At 43.9% G+C, this 20,704-nt stretch overlaps 3 protein-coding genes across 3 annotated transcripts; 2 read left to right on the top strand and 1 right to left on the bottom strand.

Moving 5' to 3' along the window:
* The first annotated feature begins 1,034 nt into the window (after positions 1-1,034).
* Positions 1,035-2,328, top strand: rnf208 (ring finger protein 208). Its single transcript, XM_083983022.1, has one exon. The coding sequence runs from the start codon at positions 1,426-1,428 to the stop codon at positions 2,200-2,202; it is 777 nt and encodes a 258-aa protein (XP_083839148.1). The 5' UTR covers positions 1,035-1,425; the 3' UTR covers positions 2,203-2,328.
* Positions 2,329-8,939: 6,611 nt separating this feature from the next.
* Positions 8,940-11,935, top strand: cimip2b (ciliary microtubule inner protein 2B; the record flags this gene model as incomplete). Its single annotated transcript, XM_083984027.1, has 6 exons — positions 8,940-9,004; positions 9,482-9,696; positions 10,397-10,551; positions 10,908-11,034; positions 11,521-11,733; positions 11,841-11,935. The coding sequence occupies 6 exons, from the start codon at positions 8,940-8,942 to the stop codon at positions 11,933-11,935; spliced, it is 870 nt and encodes a 289-aa protein (XP_083840153.1).
* Positions 11,936-13,319: 1,384 nt separating this feature from the next.
* LOC310994652 (AP-4 complex accessory subunit RUSC2) lies at positions 13,320-20,499 on the bottom strand (the record flags this gene model as incomplete). Its single annotated transcript, XM_083983420.1, has 9 exons — positions 13,320-13,548; positions 13,700-14,372; positions 14,980-15,026; positions 15,136-15,241; positions 15,416-15,590; positions 15,762-15,838; positions 16,853-17,884; positions 18,030-18,324; positions 19,159-20,499. 9 exons carry the CDS (start codon positions 20,497-20,499, stop codon positions 13,437-13,439), a joined length of 3,858 nt encoding a protein of 1,285 aa, XP_083839546.1. The 3' UTR covers positions 13,320-13,436.
* Positions 20,500-20,704: the final 205 nt, after the last annotated feature.

A 20,704-nucleotide genomic window follows, 5' to 3' on the forward strand; every position in this document is an offset into this window, starting at 1 on the left:
TACAGATACATCTGAGTGAACTCTGCTGGTGTTATTTTTTTATTTCCCCAAGATAAATTAGAAAAAATCAATGTGAAATCATTTTCTAAAGCGTGTCTGAGCTTTAATCGCCTTGTTACAGCAACGTAATATCTCACAGCTTGTGTTATTTAGTGTGCGTGTGTTAAGCACAATGAAAACTTCTTCCTCCTGCATATCTTTATAAAGATAAAACCCTCCACACGTGCACGGCATATGAAGTGCACGGTATTTCATAAATGTCGCTAAACCTGAAAAACTGTTTTGTTTATCAGACGAGAAATTCATGCATACATATCCTTGTTTTGCTCTTTTCACAGGTTGACGGACCAAAGGGATCAAGTTGTGAGACTGTCTCACTGAAAAAAGGAGACCAGCACCGAGACATCGTTCAGACAGTTATCTCCTCTGCTGCTGGGTGGACTGTTTGAAAGTCCAAAACACACCCTTCACTCCCACCTTTGAGGAATTTAGGAGCCTCGGAGCTTGAAGGAGTCATTCCAACAACAGCTATCTGAAGCAAGACACCTCCCAAAAAAAGACCTCCTCCTCCTCTTCCTTATCAACAAGCCACTGAGAGGGTCACACAGGGTCACCTGACCACACTGGGCCAACAGCAGAAAGAAAGAGGTTATTCTTTCTTTCTTTCTCACGCATTCAAGCCGAGGTGAAACACACCCGTAGCCAAAAACAGGAAGTTAAGCTGGCGTTTAAGCGAGACACACATGTGAGGGCCAGTTTGAGAAGGCAAGAGTTTCCCTTGGCAGGCCACAGGATACAGTTTAAGACAATACCTCTTGGACCTTTCTGAACTGCCTCTACTCACCCCACCCCCACCCACCCCTTGGGCTCCTCCACACTCTGTGAATGCAAAAAAAACCCACTAACTGTACTGTATGTATATATGTGAGCATCTGTGTGCATATGAGATTATTTATTAGTTTTCACTGAGTGAGAACATATCTTTGTGCTAAAGTACTAACTGTCCTTGTGTGTGAATATACGTTTCTGTACACAGCCATCAGAGACAGCACAGGAACATCAGCCTAAGTGATTTAAAACAACAAAAAACTACCTTTAAGTAGTCAACACTGGTCACATACTGTAAGCTGGACTGTTAAATCATCTGCACATATCAGCTGTGACAGAACAAGAGCTGCAGATTGTGGTGCTCTGGCTGAGCTCCTCTGTCTGTCTTCCCCCCATAAAGACTCAGGCTGACAGCAGTGCACACCAGGGGGGATCTCTGAGGGAAACATGGAGGCAACCATCCGTCCCCACGTCCCCTCGAATGGCTGACTTCAAAGAAGGAGCACAGTCTTTTTCCCCTTGCACAGAACCAAGCAGGGACTTCCAGCGCTGATCAGAGCCACAGCCCCTCTCTCTCCCACCTCCACAAACGTGCGGATGTCCTGCCTCAGGCGTCAGCCCGTCACCATCCCCATGGACACCGTCAAGATCATCCAGTCGGAGAAGTTCCCCAGAGAGTGCCCAGTGCCCGTCACCCAGCCACGCTATGCCCCACCCCCCAGAGTGGCGTGGGACGGCGGAGGTGAAGGCGAGATTATTGTCAACCAGGCCTGCAGCGACCTGACCCTGGAAATAGCGGGGTCGCCCCGGGCGATGGTGTCCGCCCCGGCCCCCGTGACGCGCAGGGAGCAGAGCTTCCTGGCGCAGCGCAAAACCAGTGCCAACGAAATCTGCTACCACCAGTTCCACTACAAGATGGAAGACGTCATCGTCAACCAGTACGTGCTGCGCTCCTCCTCCACCTCGTCCTCCACCTCGTCCTCCTCCTCCTCGGGACCCGTGATGCCCTGCGAGCCCCTGGACTGCCCCACCTGCGGCCACACCTACAACTTCGCCGGCAAGCGCCCTCGCATCCTCTCCTGCCTGCACTCGGTGTGTGAGGAGTGCCTGCAGATCCTCTACGAGTCCTGTCCCAAGTACAAGTTCATCTCCTGCCCCACGTGCCGGCGCGAGACAGTGCTGTTCACTGACTATGGCCTGGCTGCTCTGGCCATCAACACCAGCATCCTGAGCCGCTTGCCCTCTGACCCCAACGGGCCCGTGCAGTGGGGCGGGGAAGCCGACCGCAGCTGCTACCAGACTGTGCGCCAATACTGCCAGTCAGCCTGCACCTGCCAGATCGCCAACCCCTTGTCCTCCTGTGGCATCATGTAGACAAGGGGGGGCAGACTGCAGGCATGACTCGACGCTGCCCCCCACCCCGCCCCACCCGACCCCACCCCCCATCGGCCCCCCCAACACCACCACTCTCTTCGTCTATAAGCTCTACCCTCTCTGCCAACTCCTTCTCACACACATACAGATAATAAATTTCTCCACAGATGTTATCTCTATATATTTAATAGCACAGATGGATGCTGTGTGGGACTTATGGATGCTGGTGGTTCAGTAAATAGTAAATAAATGTATTTTATGTATGGACTGGAATCCTATTCACCCTCTCTCGTTTGGTTGGACGTGTTTGTCATTGACATCTCTTTACATGGGAATGCCAGGGGAGGTCTATCCCCCCAACCTAGGTGAATAAAGATTAAATAATGATAAAAGTAACTCTGTGTGGCCTGTGCTTGTTATCTGTCAAGCTACAGAGCAATTACACCTGCAGAATACTGCTTTTTATTTTTTTATTTATTAGTAGTAGAAAACAGAATCCCTTAATTTTTTATATATGGTGGTAGTTAATGGTTCGGAGAATGAATGATTATTTATTGAGGTATTTTCTAATACATTGCACAGTTTAGATGGATTTAAATGGTTTTCATATATTATATGATTCTGGCTTTAATGCTTCACAAATTGATATTTTCAGACACAAAACTGGCAGTAGTTGTATTTTATTGACATTTATAGTGCAGTGTGCTGAAGAGTGCATACTAGTATTATTTTCCAATCTGCAATTTTGACAGGTGATAAAATATTTTTCTTATGAAGCTTTGTGCTGCTCTGAATTATGAATGACATGACACATAATGAAACTACATACTGTACTTCCACATGGCAGTTTTTACAGAAAATTACCCCATTTATCAGTATAAATAATGAAGGCAAGTATATAAAAGGTAATAAATAAACATGGCTACATTGCTACAGCGCATTGGCCGAAAAGGAAGTAAGTTTGAAAGCAGCGACAGTGCTCGAACATTTAAAGAGAAGTCCAAGAAAATGTCCAAATATCATGACATACACTGGGGTCCGTTCATAAAGCCACAGTCTTCCTCCTCCTCCTGAACAGCTGGCTGAGCCGACGCCGGGCCGAGGTTTTCTCAGATGACTGCATCTCTTGGCTGTGCAGATAAAAAATTCATCAGACATAGCTAAGGCAAGACTGTGTGGGAAACTGGGGGCAGTGTGTTAGCAAAGTTTCATGAAAAAAGGACAAAATGTTCAAGGGGAACAGATGCACAGACTGAAAATGAACTCCCAGCAGTGCCTCTGCATCTATTGTGCATTAGCTGTGGAGCACTGCATCGCTGTGGCTGGCTGCCATGTTGGAGCAGCACACACATTTCCTCAGAGCATCATGCATCATATGAGATTAATAATGCTGTCCCCTTAAAGGTTACTGGTATAAATACAACATCTTACCAGTTTGTATCTCTCGGAAGAGTCGCGCCTCGTCTCAAAGACACGATTTTTAACTTCCAGTTCTTGAGAGATTTATTCCTCTCCCCCTGTTTTGTCTCCTGAAAACACATATTGAACTATTTGTGAACCAGAATGATGGAAGATTTTCAGAAAAGGTTTAATAAAAAAAATCTTATAACAATATGAATGACAGTATTTGAATTCTTTAGATGGTGCTTTGGTTGTGTTGTTTACCCAGATACTAATCATGTGTTGTGTAATCCGTTGTACCTCTTTTTCATGCTCTTCCTCTTCATCCTTCTCCAGAAGTTCATCTGTATTCAGAGGCTGCCCTCTATAGTCTAACTTCATATTTCCTGCACCAAACACAAAATATTATGAACACATGGTCTATTTTCTTCTCTGTCTAACCTGGTGGTTCAATTCCGAGCATATCTTAATTATACAAAATACATCATTATAAAAAGGTAAAGTAAAAATGGATAGAAATCAAATGACTTACTTAAATGCAGCATTGCAAGATTTGTATCTGAAGCTGATCTCCGCCTAAAATGTCTGTGAGTGTTCAGCCTATGTGTCTGTTGTTGTTGCTGTTCACTGGAACTTTGTTCTGCATTTTCTACATTTTCAAGTCTTTGACACGAGGCAAGGTCCTGCTCCACCACTTCAGAGTCACCTGGACAGGTGTTCAGAGCCTGAAAGAGTCAAGTGACGAGACGGAAAATATTGTCATGGTTCGATTCACATTACAAACCCTCGGGCGGCAAGAAGACATCCTGTCATCGTCCGCTTGACAAGACCATGTCATGTTTGTAAGCCCAGCACAGTGTGAAAACTGTGACAGCTTCTTAATTGCTTTACAAAGATGTGATACATGACTGTCTTCACCTGGCTCACTGGTGTGTCTTGATGTTCCCGCTGGGTATCCTCCTCTGTCTGTAACGCACGGTTGTGCATCTGTTGTCTGGCAATTTCCTCCAGCATTTGGCACACCTGCTCCAGGTAGTCCAACCCAGGGCTCAGTCCTGTCGTCTCCTCCTCACCAAACACCTGCACACACCATCAATAAAGTGTTACCTTTTATTTAAAAAAAATAAATATATATATATATATACATATATATCATATTAACAGACACAACACATCACCGTCTACTGGATTCATCTTGAACAAAGATTCATGATCATCAGAGGATGTATACTGAACAACAACATAACAACTTTGGTGATCACCTGTGTTTCTTCTAACGCAACCATGAGGTTGACAATTTTATTGAAATGTGCCAGCAACATAAGATATCTGGTACGCACACATGTAGGGCCAATACTCAATGTGCCTTCAGTGTCTTACAGGCTACAGCACCATCACCACCAGCTCAAGTTTTCAATTCATTCAGTACTTTGGAGTCTGATCAATTCCCATTAGCTTCAGTAACTATGCTAATTAGTTGATATCATGCCAACCTGCTGAGCTACTGTAACATGGAGAATTTGCCAAACATCAACATGTTGACATCGTCATTGTGAGCATATTAGCATGCTGAAGTTAGCAGCTCAAAGCACCATATAGCCATATCTCAGTACTGTTTCAAAAAGCTGCTAGCATAGCTTCTTGTAGCTATGCAAATTATTTTCTTAGTTAGGCCTAATTTATCAATTTATTGTTTTGCTTTTTTTTCTTTCTTTCTTTTATTTCATGTTAATTTTGTTTGTTTTGCTTCAGAGCAGGACTTGCTGTCCTCAAAATTCAAAAGTCCAACTTTCTACATAGCTACAACAAAGAAAAGTTTTAAATTATAATTAATTAAAAAATTACACATTTTAAAAGCTGAAAAAGGAAACCCAGTTGATTAGTTTCTCTTACAAATCAGTTACAGTTACAACATTACTTGCATCAAATTATGCTGAGAATAGATCTTGCAGAGGAGAATTTCAGGACGAGGATTAGAATAGATTATGATATTAAGGACACAGTGCTCTATTGCATTTCTGAACTTTCTGAGTTATCCTTTTTCATGAACCTTGAAATCACAAATTGTTCAGTCAGAATATCTCAGCTTGTCTGACTGGGTGCTTATCTCTTAATGTATACAGAGCTGAAAGAAGGAAGTACCATTCAGGGATCACATGTGGGTTGGTATAGTAGCTATATAGTGTCAGCTACTTGACCTGTCAGTAATGCAGTCTTTTAACCCTGGCCTTGGCACATGAAGAATTAACTGCCTACACACCCACGGACTAAAAGAAACAAACAGTTGCAACACAATTGCAATTAATTCAGTGTCATCATTTTTGCATTGTCAGCAGGAACTGGTTTTCACACTGAGCTCACCCACTTATGATGGATATACAGAGGAATGTTTCCAGTGTTTCTTTACATATTTGCTTATATCGGATTCAGACAAAAGATTGTCCAGTGTGTGGTTACCAACATGTCTGTCACATTTATCTAGAAAACGCTACCGACTGCTCAACTACCCCCGCATATCTCCATCCATTCCTCTCGTGCCTGCAGGCCGAAAGTCACCTGGGCAGACTGGTTTATGATCCTTTCGCACCACAAACGGACTCACACGGTGGTTTGCAAGCATCAAAGAAAGCATGAATGAGTAATGGCATGCCTGTCCTACTTAAAACTGGAAAGCAACTTAGCAACTGAATGTGTGTCGCAACCTTTTAACTATGGTAAAAGTAGAGGCATTGTCACACCTTTGGCACTTTTATCCATGTTTCTCAACAGTTACTTTGCAGGACCATACACGTTAAAGTGAAACTTATTATGTAATTCTGAAACTGGTGAAACAAATGGGAAAATTTCCATAGTCTCATTAGTAACAGGATACAGACACTGTACAACATGTTTGTATCTCCTCTGGCTTACAAAGAAACTGAAAACTACATTATTTTAGATTTGAACACAGCTTGTTTGTTTTTTTGTTTTTTTTACATAAAGAGCATCTCACCTCCAATCTGTTCTTGTCATAATTCAGAGACATTGGCCGTCTGCACATTTTTGACATCTGCCTGATGGGTACTGAAGGGTAGGCTGTCCTTGGACTGAAACTCTGTGACCTTTGACCTCTTACTAAGTCCATTGTGTGCCGTTGCCGCAGAAAAGATGCTTGAGGCTGTGGCCTGAGCCCGTCCTCCACTGTAAGGGGCTCTGGGTCGTCCCTTTGAAGTTTAGAATAAGTCCTCTGTAGTGCTTGCTCCACTTTGAAGTGGACGGTGGTGGGCCCCCCCTGAGGTCTCCTGGGACAGAGTTGTGGGGACGAAGAGGAGGAAGAGGAAGGAACAGGAGAGGAGAGGACAGGAGACTGTGACGTTGAGGTTTGAGCGAGTCTGTCAACTTCTTCTCCTTCTGGTACAAATGCATCTATTTCTGCATGATCCGCCGAGACAGAGAAGGATGTGGCGTGGAAAGATGTATCAGAGCTGGCTGTCTCCACTCCAGAGTCCACCGACTCTGATCGCAGGTTTGTCTCCATGTCAGAGGAAGGTGTAGGTGAGTCTTCATTATTTCCAAGCGAGTGTGAGTCAGAGTACAGGCTTCCTTCAGTCATCCAAGCCTCCATTAGGTTCCCAAAACTCCTGTAGAGATTCATTTCCAGAGGTGTCTGTCCCCCACACCTGAGCGACTGAACTGCAGTGGTAACATGAAGACAGTGGTTGAGACAACCTACGCTGTCATTAGCTGAGGTGAGCTGGTGATGTAGCATTCAAAACATCCCCTGTGATCCGCCTCTGTTCCTTCACCACGCCTCTCCCTCTCATCTGTCCTGTCACAGCACAGAGCTGCATGTTGATACCCGCTCCTTCCTGTAGTTAAATACTTGCGGGGGGGAAAAGGCTGTGATTCATCTACAGCACTATTTTGACGTTTGATTTGTCCTCACACCTGTAAGAAACCTGAGACATAACAAGGACAAGTTGTGACATGGGTGCACAGATTTATTCAAGGATACTCTGCAGATACATTTCCCAGACACAGAGGTGCTGTAAAAAGGTAGCTGCTGACTGACAGAGCTGCAACACCACATCGGTGGACTAAAACTCACTTCTATGAGCCGTGTGTGTCTGAGAGCAGTAACACAATATGTTAAAATTCTTCAGTGGATATAGAATATTAAGGTATGTGTGTGTGTGTGAGAGGAGGGGATCTACGAGAAGGGGTGGAAACAGTAAACGCTGTTTCGTCATTTCAACAAACCAAGATTAGAGATCTGAGACAGAAGGAATGTGTGTGCAGGAATGGATTCCTGTCTGCTTGATATGATCTACATTCCCCAGGTGGACAGTGACAGCACAGGTCGTCTGATCAAACACACAGGCCCATTCTCAGTCCTGGAAACAAAAAACAATAGCATGTTCAACTGAGTCAGTGCACAGCCTGTTATTGTCTCCCACCATGAACATGAATATTCACAGACAAGTGGAAAAATACTGTTCACCACACACCGATAGATAGGCCTACACACTCTTAGATCCATTAAGTGTCCATCCCTTTCACATCTTTGGGTTAATTAAAAAAAAAAAAAATCACTTGATATTTATACTTGACTTTTGTCCTATATACATATACAGGCCTAAATCAGTCCTTGTGTCCTCCTACTCAGTCTATATCTCATAACTTGCAACAACCTCAGAACGTCACTAGAGGTCGTTTTTGAGCATTTCTCAAGGATATCTACCTACATCCATCTATATGAAACATGTTCTAATAATTATAATAACAACAATAATACTTTTGTAAAAACAAAAAAAGAGGTGTCTGATGATTTTGATATCTGCGCTGTGACATTTACCCCCTGATTATAATTAATACAGTAGAGTATTAGGCTTAGGCTATAGCTATAGGAGGAGGAGGAGGAAGTCTGTCATGTGTTGGTAGCTACTGTGTAAAGGGCAGTTACTAATATGTTAGGCTATATGTAGCTGTGTAGCCGTGTGTAGCCGTATGTAGCCTACCAACAGTGATAACAGCACTTACAAACAACAACGAACTTTATAACCTACTGTGAAGAGACGATAATAATGAGACGTTTTTTGAATGTGTCAAATTGTCAAAATGGTCAAATATCGTGTAATTTCCACGCTCTCTCTAATTTAAAGTCTCACTGTTGTAGGCTATTACTAAAAAAAAATAAAAAAATAAAAAAATAAAAAACCAATTATTTTTGTCCTTGAACGTCAGTGTAGTGACAGAGCGTGAGTGTGTATCGCTATGTTTGTGTTTGATTCTCTGTAGCAACCGCAGCGAGCAGCGCGACGCGGCCACCTGCATCAGTCCACAGCCGGAGCAGCAGTATGGAGAAGTACGGCCCGAAACTGAGCAGAGCCCTGCTGACACCTGATCCTCACTATATACCGGGGTAAGGGTCCCATTATATCACATGCACAAACATTAGAACTAAAACATATAGGCCTACACACCGGTGTGAGATGTAAAACAGCCACAGACTCAACTAATGTCTACTTGTGTCTCCATGGATCACCTGCTGAGATAGGCTAACAAATCATAAGAGATGCAATATCAACAAGATGTAACAAGATGTTAAAGTGGCGTTAAATGTGTACAGTTATTTTTAAGCTTTTTTTTTTTTTTTTTTAATTATTATTGTTGTTTTCCTGTATTACTGCTACAGTAAGGTGTTCCTGTTATTTTGTCCGTGCAGTTAAACAGTTACATCAGCCTATACAGTGAGTCTACTACAGCATATTAAAATGGGAAAGTAACACAAAACAAGTCTTAGGTCACTATTGGAGAATACAATCTGAAATCTGTTGAAATGACATAAACTAATCTCCCACCAAGACTGTGTGCAACAGTGTGGATGCTTGTTTTTCAGGTATGCAGGGTACTGCCCTCAGCTGAAGTTTACAATGGGGAGGACCTATGGCCAACTCACATCTGAGCTGCTGAGTAGTCCTGACGTGAAATGCTCCAGCCGCCTGCCCCTCCAAATAGGTCACGTCCCCTTCACTGACACAGACAACACAGCTGCCCTGTCACTGAGAAGCACTCCTGACAGTAACGTGAAGAAGATGATACCAGGATACACAGGCAGGTATCACACACTAGCACGAGGGAGGTCAACGAAGTAACTGAACACCTCTTGAAATTTTATTTTATATTAGGAACAAACTCCACTGTGAAAATTGGCAACATTTTAATTCACAAGGTGTTAATTAGTTCTGCTGTGAAAGAACTAAATGCTAATTAGCAGCATGTGTCACTTACAAATGAAGTCTGGCAATAAGCCTTTAAAATGGGAGTTTTCACAGCAACATGAAAACAAATCATCTGCATCCAACTGCTAAATTAATGATTATAAGCAAGCAGGTAAATGGGACAGAGTCGGAAATCAAGACAATATCCACAGAACAGCTGCATGATTTCAAAGTGTAACATTGTAGATGTACTGTATTTGGTCCAAAAATGACACATTTATGCAAACATATTTACTTTGTGCCAAGGAAAATAGTCAATTTCACATTGTGTTTTTTTCAAATATACAGGGACTTTATGGAAAGATGTTGTGGATAACTTTTTTTTAAATGTCCCTTATTTTGGTGCTGTGAGAAACACGCACACAAACACACAAAAAATCAAATTCAGTTCTGTTACATTGGGATAAAACATAAATCACAGAGACTAATTATATGAAAACCAGAGCAAATCCACATGAAACCATCTTTGTGTCTCTAGACGCCACTATAGTTAAGATGAAACGTCCCTTTAATGTTGCTTCTTGTTGTTTTAGGGTTCATCCCAAGACGTAGAAACTACTTCTCCTGCAGCTACTCTGAAACATGTCGTAAAGCCCTGACTGAATTTTACCAGGAAGGGCGTGCGCAGACTCGACAGCAGTCTACAAACCTGCCAGTTATTGCCAACTATGCCTGTCAACAGCCTGAAGTAATCTCCCTATACACACCATACACACATAACACGGCTTTTGTGCGATCTCTGTAGCTGACATGTCACCTCAGAGTAACTTCACTCTTGTTTAATTATCCATGGTGAGGTCCATTGTCAGTTCACTGTAATGTAATCCAATTTAAAACAAAGCCCGAAAGACAGGAACAGGACAGCTCCATACAACAACCAAACACAGATTCATCAGTAATACATAAACGCTTATATTATTCATTTAGATGAAATCTGTGTAATTGTGTGCTTGTTTGTGTTGCTGCTTCCCTATAATTAGGATTAGTTTATCATCTCTGATCTGTACATGCTTTAATGGTCCTCTCTGTCATCTTCTGGCCCAGAGACCAACCTCCTCCCTGAAAGCCATCACCAACAATGTGGTCACCTACGAACCATTGAAGCCCTTCATCCCACCCGGAAAACCATATTACATGCAAGATGATAACCCACAGAAGCACTTTATCTCAGGTATGAGGCAAAGACGTCTTACAGCAGCTGTTTAACCACACAACATCAAATGTTTCAAATCTCGAAGCAAACTTGTTATAACACAGACGGAACAACATTAGCAATAATTTACAGTCATGTTTCTGGCTGCATCCTGACTCACATAAATCCACATTTGATCCCCTTTTAGCTCTTTTGTCTTGGTCATTAGGAAATATTTGGCTCTATAATAGCTGCTTTAAGTGCAACAATGTCCACTGGTTACAAGTTTTGCTTTGTATTATTTAGTGCCAGGCGGAAAAAGATGCAGTGGTTGTAATTTATCACAGGAAAACATGAGATTGTTGTCCAATTTATCTGTGCAGGGTATGAAGCCAAAACAATGAGCTAAAGGAGGATAAAAACAGTGGATTTCAGTTTTCTATAATATAATATATACTTTTGCATAGAGATGCTAAAGTGTTGACAGTTTGCTCCAGTGAGTGAAAGAGTGATGTCTTTCTGCAGGATTTACAGGACATGTGCCAAAATCCCGTAACTTAATCGGTAAAGGTTATCCCATGACCACCAACCAGGCACTGATCCTGTTTGGAAAGCAGCAGAGGAGTGAGCCTGTTGTTCAAGAGGTCCCAGGGAGGAAGAACAGTACAACACCCTCTATGCCCTCTATCTACCCACCAGACAGGGGCATCATGCCGTCATTCACAGGACACATCCCAGGTCTGTGTCAGAGCTTAGGAACACATCACACCCAACAAAAGGATGGTCATAAAAGTTACTTAACTGGAAAAAACATAAAGCATTACTAACTCTACACCACCCCACAGGATACCAGTTCATGTATGGACATACCCGCGGCCAACTTACCCAGAATGCACTGGAAAAGAGTGGTATCAAGAGGAACCGTGGAGAAAAGTCATAAAACAATCACACACATCAATAAAAGGATCATTACCGGCATGATGAGTCAAATCTAATCACTTATCAGGAAGTCTTCACATTACCATGACAACAATCAGTGCTGGACGTGAAGTAATATGTGTACATGTTTCGTACTGTACGTGTACACTGCTGGAGTACAGAGAGAAGACAGGAAAATATGTTACGTCTTTATTGACAGAGTTTGATTGTCACTGGGCATCAGAGGAAGCATTCAGAGGCTGGGGAGAAAATAATGCTGGATTATTATAATTTCACAGACTTCACATTATTGTAGTACATTAAAAATCCCTCCATTTGACACAATGAGAGAAAACATTTTCTATTCTTTCCTCCTGCTTATCAAACTACCAGTCTATCAAAATATACCGTACACACATTTAAATACCTGAAACGGCCACAAGATGGCTTATACTGTATTTGTGCAACTCAACAAACTTCACTGGAAGACATACTACTGAGTATACCAAACATTTCCACACGTTTAAACTCCCAGTACAGGAAAAACTTCCAGAAGCTTACCCCTATAACTATAAAAACACTGAAAGGAAGAGATCTAATAAAGACTGGAGCACCTATAGCACTGTTGTTAAGTAACTCATGCACCTACGGTAAATCCATGCTGGGAATTTTCTCAAAAAAGGCAAGTTACTGGAAATAAAAACAGTATTGACAATGCACTACAAGAGGCTGGTGTGTGTGGCATATTTGGCACTAGTAACAGTGTATTGCTTAACTTTTTTTCACCTATCAATGAGATGAAGGATGGGGCGATAAAGAAACATGACAGTAACGTATGAGAAATTGATCATTTTGCACCACATGAATGTCCAACAGTCTACAGCAGGTCAATATTCACATTTTATGATTGATATTCGCCGACAAGAACTAGAAAGGAGAGTTAACAGAAGCCCCTACTTACTGTACAGTTACTCAAGAGTGCAAATGCAATAAAAGGGGCACTGGCCGTCATTCATCAAGCTTTTTTCCCGGATGAAGCTCAGAATCTGCCATGGAAATAATTCAACTGGTAACACACAATAGCACAAATGAAAAAAAAGGACATTGGCAAAACAGCAACTGAGAGACCTTTTAAGACCTTTGCAGTGTATTTAATTGGCAATATATCTGTTCATTGAATGTTCTCAGATGTTTTCTTGCATTTGATTAAAGTTGTTCTTTAAGTCAGATGATATTCTTGCTTTAATGGTGCAACCTAGGCAGTGATCTAGTTTGAAACAAGGTAAGAACTTAAGGACGCTCAAACTCAGTAATGGGTTTATTAATAGCTAGTGCAACACTAAGCTTGATGAATCCAGGCCACTGCCTAAACCCTTCACCTTGTTTTTTTCTGTGCTTTTTGATCAGCCCTGCAGTGTGATCGAGCACTGTGTATTATCATGCAGGTAGTTTATTTTTTTTAAATAATTATTATTACAGTAAATGGGCCCCTCTCTGTCCTCCACCCACAGAGGGCGTAGTTTTCAGCAGTCTTTCTTTTTGTCAGTCTGTGCTCCTACAAGCTTCATTGACTTTATGGACTGAGCCAGGAGTCCAAGGTGCGACTTATCCAAATGAAGCCACTGTGATGGTCGGCTGAAACCAGTCACAAAGAGATATTGGTCAGTAGTGCAGAGTTATGTTGCTCATATTTCATCAATTTACATCAAGATTAGAAGAAAAAGCAGCAAGTTAAGGAGAAACTGAGTTTGTGTGTGTGTTTTCAGTGCATGTGACTGGTTCTTACCTTCTGGTTTGTGCTGCGGTGTGACTCTGAGAGACTGTCTCTGCTTTGGTGGAAGTATCGGCTGCTCCAAACAGTTTGGCCCAGCGTAGCCCACCCTGACCAGGACTATCCACCTGGACACAAGTAGGAGTCCCATTGTCTTTATCTCTCCTCCTCTCTCCTTGTCTGCTGTCCATACTTACTGGAGACCAAGTGTCTGCATAATTCTGGCTACAGTCCTCCCCTTCGACCACACCATCCATAAGGTCGGGATCTTGTGGCCACCACTCTGGAATAGGAGCTAACAATGGACTCCTGTTCACCTGCCTCCCTCCACTTGGCTGCTTGATGCATCTTGAATTCAGAGGACTGAGTGTCTCTTGGTAATGTAAACCTATCTGCTGTGAAATCTTAGTTTGTGGGCTGATGTGGCTGCTGTCCACCTTTCTGTCGGCTTGCAACAGAGGCCAGCTTGTCACCAGGAGGCCTGAGCACGGTGGAGGCGGAGAGACGCGCTGGTCCTCGGGACAAAGCTGCCTGTCTCGTAACAGTCGAGGCTCCAGGAGCAGGTTGAGGTCAAAGGGCAACACAGAGAGCGGCTGCAACAGAAGCAGCAGCTCCTGAAATAAGGGCTGACACCGACCCAGTGACATCGAAAGGAAGCCCCAGGAATGGTAGTATGTTGTTACCACATCTGTGAAGGCAGTAACGGATATTAACACACAAAGGTCCAAATATAGTATGTAATAATTAGGTTTGATAATAAAATTGGACAAAAAAGTGGACATTACTACACTACTACAATGGGTACATGTGTTTATATGGTTCAGCAGTTATGTTCAGGCAAATCACTGATATTATTGTTCCTTGTTGTCAGTTTGCTAGCAGCTGTAAGTTAATATCAGCATATACACATAAAGGATATCAAATAAACGTGTTGATTTCATAATGTCATTTTAGAATTAGCATGCTAACGTTTAGCAGGTTGCCACTCAACACAAAGTGCATAAACCAGATTCCACCACAGTACTAATGTATTAATCGCCCATGCGCAGCTGCTACGTAACAGTGCTTAATTTCACATAACAAATAATACACCCCAAAGTCCAAAAATAAAAAATAAAATGATAACCTGATAATAATAAATAAAATATTATTGTTAATTATTATGTATATAACATTATTTTTATTGCATACATTTTTTTATATCAGATTATTATGCGTATGTGTGTATATTTCAGTGTGGACCAGCACTACCTCACCAGAGCCCAACATTAGATCAATTAAACTTGTGTACTCACCTTTTTGGCTCTGAAGGTGACTGAGCCAGAACTCCAAAGCTCTTAAGCTGAAAGAGCAAATAATCATCGACAGATTCAGGTTTTTAAGTGCATTAACAGCATTAGCATCCTTTAACACTGCTAGTATCATCAAGATAAGATGAGTGCGGTACATACTTAAGCAGGCCCATTAGGAAAGCTCTTAGTCTCATGCAGTGGCTTGTGAGCTGGGGACACTGTCTGATCTTTGTGACCAGGCTGTGGAGGACCCTGGTGGACGGACCTGTGAGAGGACACACGGCAAAGAGAGTTCATCAAAAAGCTCATGACACACAGTATAATACAAACAACACTGTTTCACCACCTCGTCAGGCCAACACCATCTAGTTCTGCTAAAGTAAACTAAAGACAGCTGAATCACAGTCACTCATTCATCTTCTAGCTGCAATGCATGTACCGATCCTGGTGGAGACTTCCACCACTGTCCAGGAGTGGTTGCGGCGCTGCCCGATGATGAGATCCAGTTTGTGGTCCCTCAGCCCGTCCTCTAAAATATTCTGGATCGTTGGACACAAATGTTCCAGGACCAGTCCGGCAATGGTGGGACTCCAAGAGCTGTTACCCAGACGCATCTGTGTGAAAGGAGGATAAATATAGACAATAAAGTATATTTCCTGCTGACACAGGTTATTTGACTCCAGGCCCAGAATGTAAGTAATATCAGTTTGGCACTTTTCCATTGTCACACACAAACACACACACACACACTGTAGCTCAAGGTGCTTCGCTTGGCCTATTCGTACCTTTTCTTCAGGGTCTCTGCTGCTGCCAAAATGAGCCATGATCAGATCCACTGCTCTGCTGACAGACCGGAGCAAACCTACAGACAGTGGACAACAGTGGTTTGGACAAGATGAAGTTATAATGGTGCTTTGTGGAACTTTTATTTTCCAAGAAACTCTGCTAGAGTCTGCTGACCTGATTCCAGTCCAAATCAACTTGTTTCAAGAAACTCCTACACCAGTCAGTTTGTTGACTCCGGTGCAGCAAAATCATCCCTAGAATATTCTTAAAAACAAGCTGATTTGTCTTGGAAAAGTGTTGAAATAACCTCACATCTCCAGCTGAAGGATTCCGTGATAAACAAAATTCACCTTTTTCAGATTTTCCTCGCTAACTGGGTCAATGCATACACATATGAGAGAGCGCCTTCAGGGCTCATCATACTGCAGGAATGCAAATGTGAACAGGAGCTGAAGATGAAAGAGTCAGTTTTCTATTTCAATGGTGACCCTCAATGAGTTGCTTCTCTCCCTGCCTTCCTCTTTTCCATCTCATCCTGGCTCGCCTCTGCAAATGTCACGGTAAATTCTTTATGCATGTTGACGCTGCCTGCAGTGCTGCACCACACTGACTCTTACTGCTGCTGCAAATACCTCCATCGATGATTAACCACCACAAAAGGTTCACATTTATATAATTGCATTGGCACCAAGAGGCCCATATGGCAGCTTTAAAACAAAATGATTAGGCATGTTATAAATCATTAGCACTGTTACTACTGCATCACTCTCGCTCTCTTGCAGTCGCGCTCACATAGGCTACAGAGCAGAAGGCTCAGCCAATCCTGTGCCGGGAGAGTTAAAAATAGGTCATGTTTGAAAGGAAGCCCCTTCAGGGTATTGAAGGCACTGCTGCAGCACAGAGAGATTTTATTGCCACTCTCAGCGGCTCATCACTGAATAGACAATCCAATCAAGGAGGAATCCTTAAGCCATTACTGCTACTGAGTCACCTTTCACTCCATTCACATTCCCCTGTGTGTCATATACTGCGTTTCACACCATATTTCATACAGAAGGATCTAGTGTATCACTCATTAGTTGACCCTCACCTCTCCTCTGAAGATGGCTGATAGACAGCGACTCGTAAGATGTATCGGGGGAGAGGCAGAACTCTGTGGGCGGCCTGTCACTCAGGATCAGAGATTCACTGTGCTGACTCTGACTCTGCTTCCCACTGAGCCCAGCAGAGTCCTGTGTTTGCTGTGGATGCAGTCCAGACGCAGCCATGGACAGCAGGGAGCTCAGAGAGGAGAGAGGAGCCACCGAGGAGAGGGCGGCTGCAAAACTACCGTGAAAAAAGCCGGAGTCGGCAGCAGGTGTAGCTCTGTGTTGTGGCAATTTCTTTTCTGGTTGTGCGAACACGGGAGGGGATGAGGAGACCTGCAGGTTTGGGTGGTGTTTGTCAGCGGTTAGAGGTAAAGTGGGTGGCGTATGAGTGAATATTGAATGGTAGGAGGTGTGGCTCTGGGACGGATGGGTGGTTTCAGGTTCAGGGCTGCTGTGGCTCTGCACAGGGGTGAGGTTGATCAGGTCCTGGTAGGTGGGAATTTTAACAAGGTTCGATTGATTTGTGGCCGGAATTAGATTCAAAAAACTGTTCGTCTTGGTTATGCCTGAGTAGGGGCTTGTCTTATCCTGCAGCTGAACCAGTTTGGGCTTTGGGCTGCTGTGAGCTGGATCCAGGCTGTTTTTGGATGTACATGGACTCAGACTCAGTCCTTGGCCTCTGACTGACTGGCTCCATGTGTGTCTGCGGCTGAAGCACTCGGGGCTCGGCGTGCAGGTGGAGCAGGTATCAGAGCTTGAAGGACCTTCCAAGAAGATGGGGCACTGGACGCTCATGGGTGATGGCTGAAGATTAGGAAAGCACTGGCGGCTTTTGCCCTTGCCCTTGAATCCAGGCCGTATGCTAGTGGACTTGCTGCTCTTGTGATTTATGTACTGCTCCAGCAGACAGCCCAGGTGCTGGGCCTGGGACTGAGGTTTGTCAGCAGGCATCAGGACAAAGGGCTGAATGGGCAGTGAGGTCGGCCTCTGGGCCTTACTGTAGCGCACCACTGCACATTCCAATGAACAGGCACCTACAAGGCAAGAAGAGACCGAACAGATGTTAGATTACTTAACAAAACCTGTATCATTTTTTTCTGATGTTGTATCTTTGCATATTTTTTTGTCCTACTCATAAAATCTCCCAGTAAAGAAAAGACCTCTTCGCTGCCGCCTTACCCCTCTCAGTAGCACCAGTATTACAGTGCTCTTGGTCCAGAACCACAGATGGCTGTGTGCACACAGAGCTTGTGTTTTGGCATTGGCTGCTATGTGGGCTACACTGGCTGGGGCACGGTGAACAAGGAGTGTGGGAGAGGTTCTGGATGCTGTCTGCATGTTTCTTCCCGCAGAGGGCTTTGTCAGTGGAGGTGGTGGCAACCTGGTAATCATAGGTCTGAAACTGGGAGCTGTCAAAACCGGCGCTGCAGAGTGCTGAGGAGAACCTCTTCTCCTTTTGTTGATCCTCCGTCTCCTGACAGAGACAGAAAACATGAAGTTACTGTTGGCCATGAATGCTTGATAGATGTATTATATAAACCAGGTCGCCAATCACGATTTGTCACTGTTCTAAAGTAATACAAATATTAAAAAGGAAACAACTAATTATGGTATAAACAGTAAACTTGATTAACATATGAGCTTACTAAGAAGACAAAACATGACTCATGCTGAATGAGGAAAAACACCTGATAAACGTAGTTGCTTTAATAAATTACTTATAAATTATTTATATTACCTGCTTTATCAACTACTAATAAAACTTATCATTCATCAGAAAGTGGTACTGAGATGAGTGGTGGTACTCCGGTCAGAATACAACACATGCACACAGTAGCCATTCTTGTTGCTCAATCCTGTCATGTTATACACTGCTGCCCATAAAGTTAGAATAATTTTGTTTTCCTCTTTTTATTCCTATTCCAAAGGTTAATTGTGGTTTAATTTTCACAGTGATATGTTTGGAAGAGATTGAGCAATAACGTTTCTAGAAGCTATACACTTTATCTATCAAGAATAAATCACATTGTCACAATCATTTCATAAGAAGAGGTAAAAAATATATTTTATTCCAACTTTATGGGCACCTGACCTGTGCATTTGGAAATAGTCACTGACCTATACAAACCATGTATTCTCAGATTATCCAATTGAGATTCAAATGGTTTATTTACATTAAAAAGTGAGGGAATTTGCCCAGTCCAAAGTTTAAACCTAAAAAACCTGATTCTACTTCATCCCTTGAATTACGTTTTTGCTTTCAAAGTTGATGTTTAGCACACTACGCTGTGTTTTATTAAATAATTACCTTCTTGACTTCTTTGTGTCCTTCTTTCTTCTGATGGTTGAAGAGCTCGGAGGGAGGGAAGGGGCTGACCCTGCTTGGACCCTCGGGGCAGCTGGTGAGACTGGACCAGGCCGGGCTTGGTGACTGAGAGGAGAGGTCACACGTCACCAGCTTGTAGTACTTCTGGTTGGTCCCAATGGCCAGCGTGGCCTGGCTCTGGAGGCAGGCGGTCAGGTCAGAGACCTCCAGAGAAGACAGACCTGGGGGCAGCGGCTCCAGGGAGTAAAGGTTACAGTTGGAGTCGAGGCCCTGAGGAGACCAGACGGGAGCAGAGGGCTTCACTCCAACCTCCTCTTTTGGGGGGGAATTAACCGTTATGTTGTCTTGCTGGAGGCCCTGCGTCGGAGTCTGGGGAACCGGCTGGAGGTTGAGGAACACGGATCCCTCACCTGACTGAGGTGGGTGGACCGCGGGGCTGCTGAGGTCGTGGGGCGTGGCGGGGTTGTTGCTCCTGTTATACATGGTGCAGAAGTTAACCAGGATGCCATCGGAGCTGTTACAGGAGGAGTCGCTGACATACTCTGTGTGATTGTTGGACAGCAGCTCTGGGGAACATTTGTGCTGGCCGTGGATGCAGCAGGACATGTTATCCTTCAGTCTGTCTGAGTCCTGCTCTCCACAAGCCATCACCGTGATGCCAGATTTCACATGGAAGCACTTGCATTCAGTCTGCAGTGAGTCGAGCAGCTTGGGCTGGTTAGAGAGCAACTCTTGGTCGCTCTCGGCACCCAGCATGGTCCCCTCATTGCCCCACTCGCTGTCTGTGTCTCCATTGGGCCTTGTGTAATTTCTAGCATCGTTATTTAGAGGCCAATTAGAATTTCCGTGCAACACAAAAGATGAGTCCTCGTGGTATCTGTGCAGATTATCTCCCTCGCTGTCTTCATCTTCCTCCTCCTCATCTAGCTCTGTATTGGGAAGGAATGAGTTGCGTGAGCGCAGAACGCCTGCTCTCGCCCCAGAGTTTTCCTTCTTCAGATGGGAACTCGTCTCCTCTGGCGACGAGGTGGAGTCGTATCTCCCGCTGCTGTCGCTGTTCCCCTCCTCCTCCGTTCGGTCCTCATTGAGGCTGCTGTAGCTGCTGGAAAAATGTCTCCGTCCGCCGGTGAAGCAGTGCTCCCGGCTGAGCGACTTCTGCTCGGGGAGGGAGACAGCTCGGGTCAAGCCCACCGAGCACAGACGGCCGGGCCTCTTGGCCGAGCTGCACAGGGCCTGGACAGGAAGTTGCCATGTGGGTAGCTGCACCACAGGGAAGTGGCATGCTATCAGGGTGTCCCCTGAGAGACTGGACGCTCCGATCATACTCCTGGGTGAGGTGGGACCATGAAAGCTATCTCCATGTTCCTAAAATGAAATCCTGGAAGAACAGAATAGGAGAGAACCACTTTTAAGTGTCATTTGAAACCTGCTTTGAATGAAGTATCAGTGGTGCACAAACATGTTCACAACTAGGCCAGGGCATGCACACAGGGGTAGAATAGTAGATTATACTTGTAGAAAATAGAGA

This window comes from Trachurus trachurus (genome assembly GCF_905171665.1).
Source record: "Trachurus trachurus genome assembly, chromosome: 12".
Lineage (NCBI taxonomy): Eukaryota > Metazoa > Chordata > Actinopteri > Carangiformes > Carangidae > Trachurus > Trachurus trachurus.

Bases quoted from the DNA above. Each gene is read 5' to 3' on its own strand.
- rnf208 (XM_083983022.1), top strand. From the start codon at position 1,426: ATGTCCTGCCTCAGGCGTCAGCCCGTCACCATCCCCATGGACACCGTC.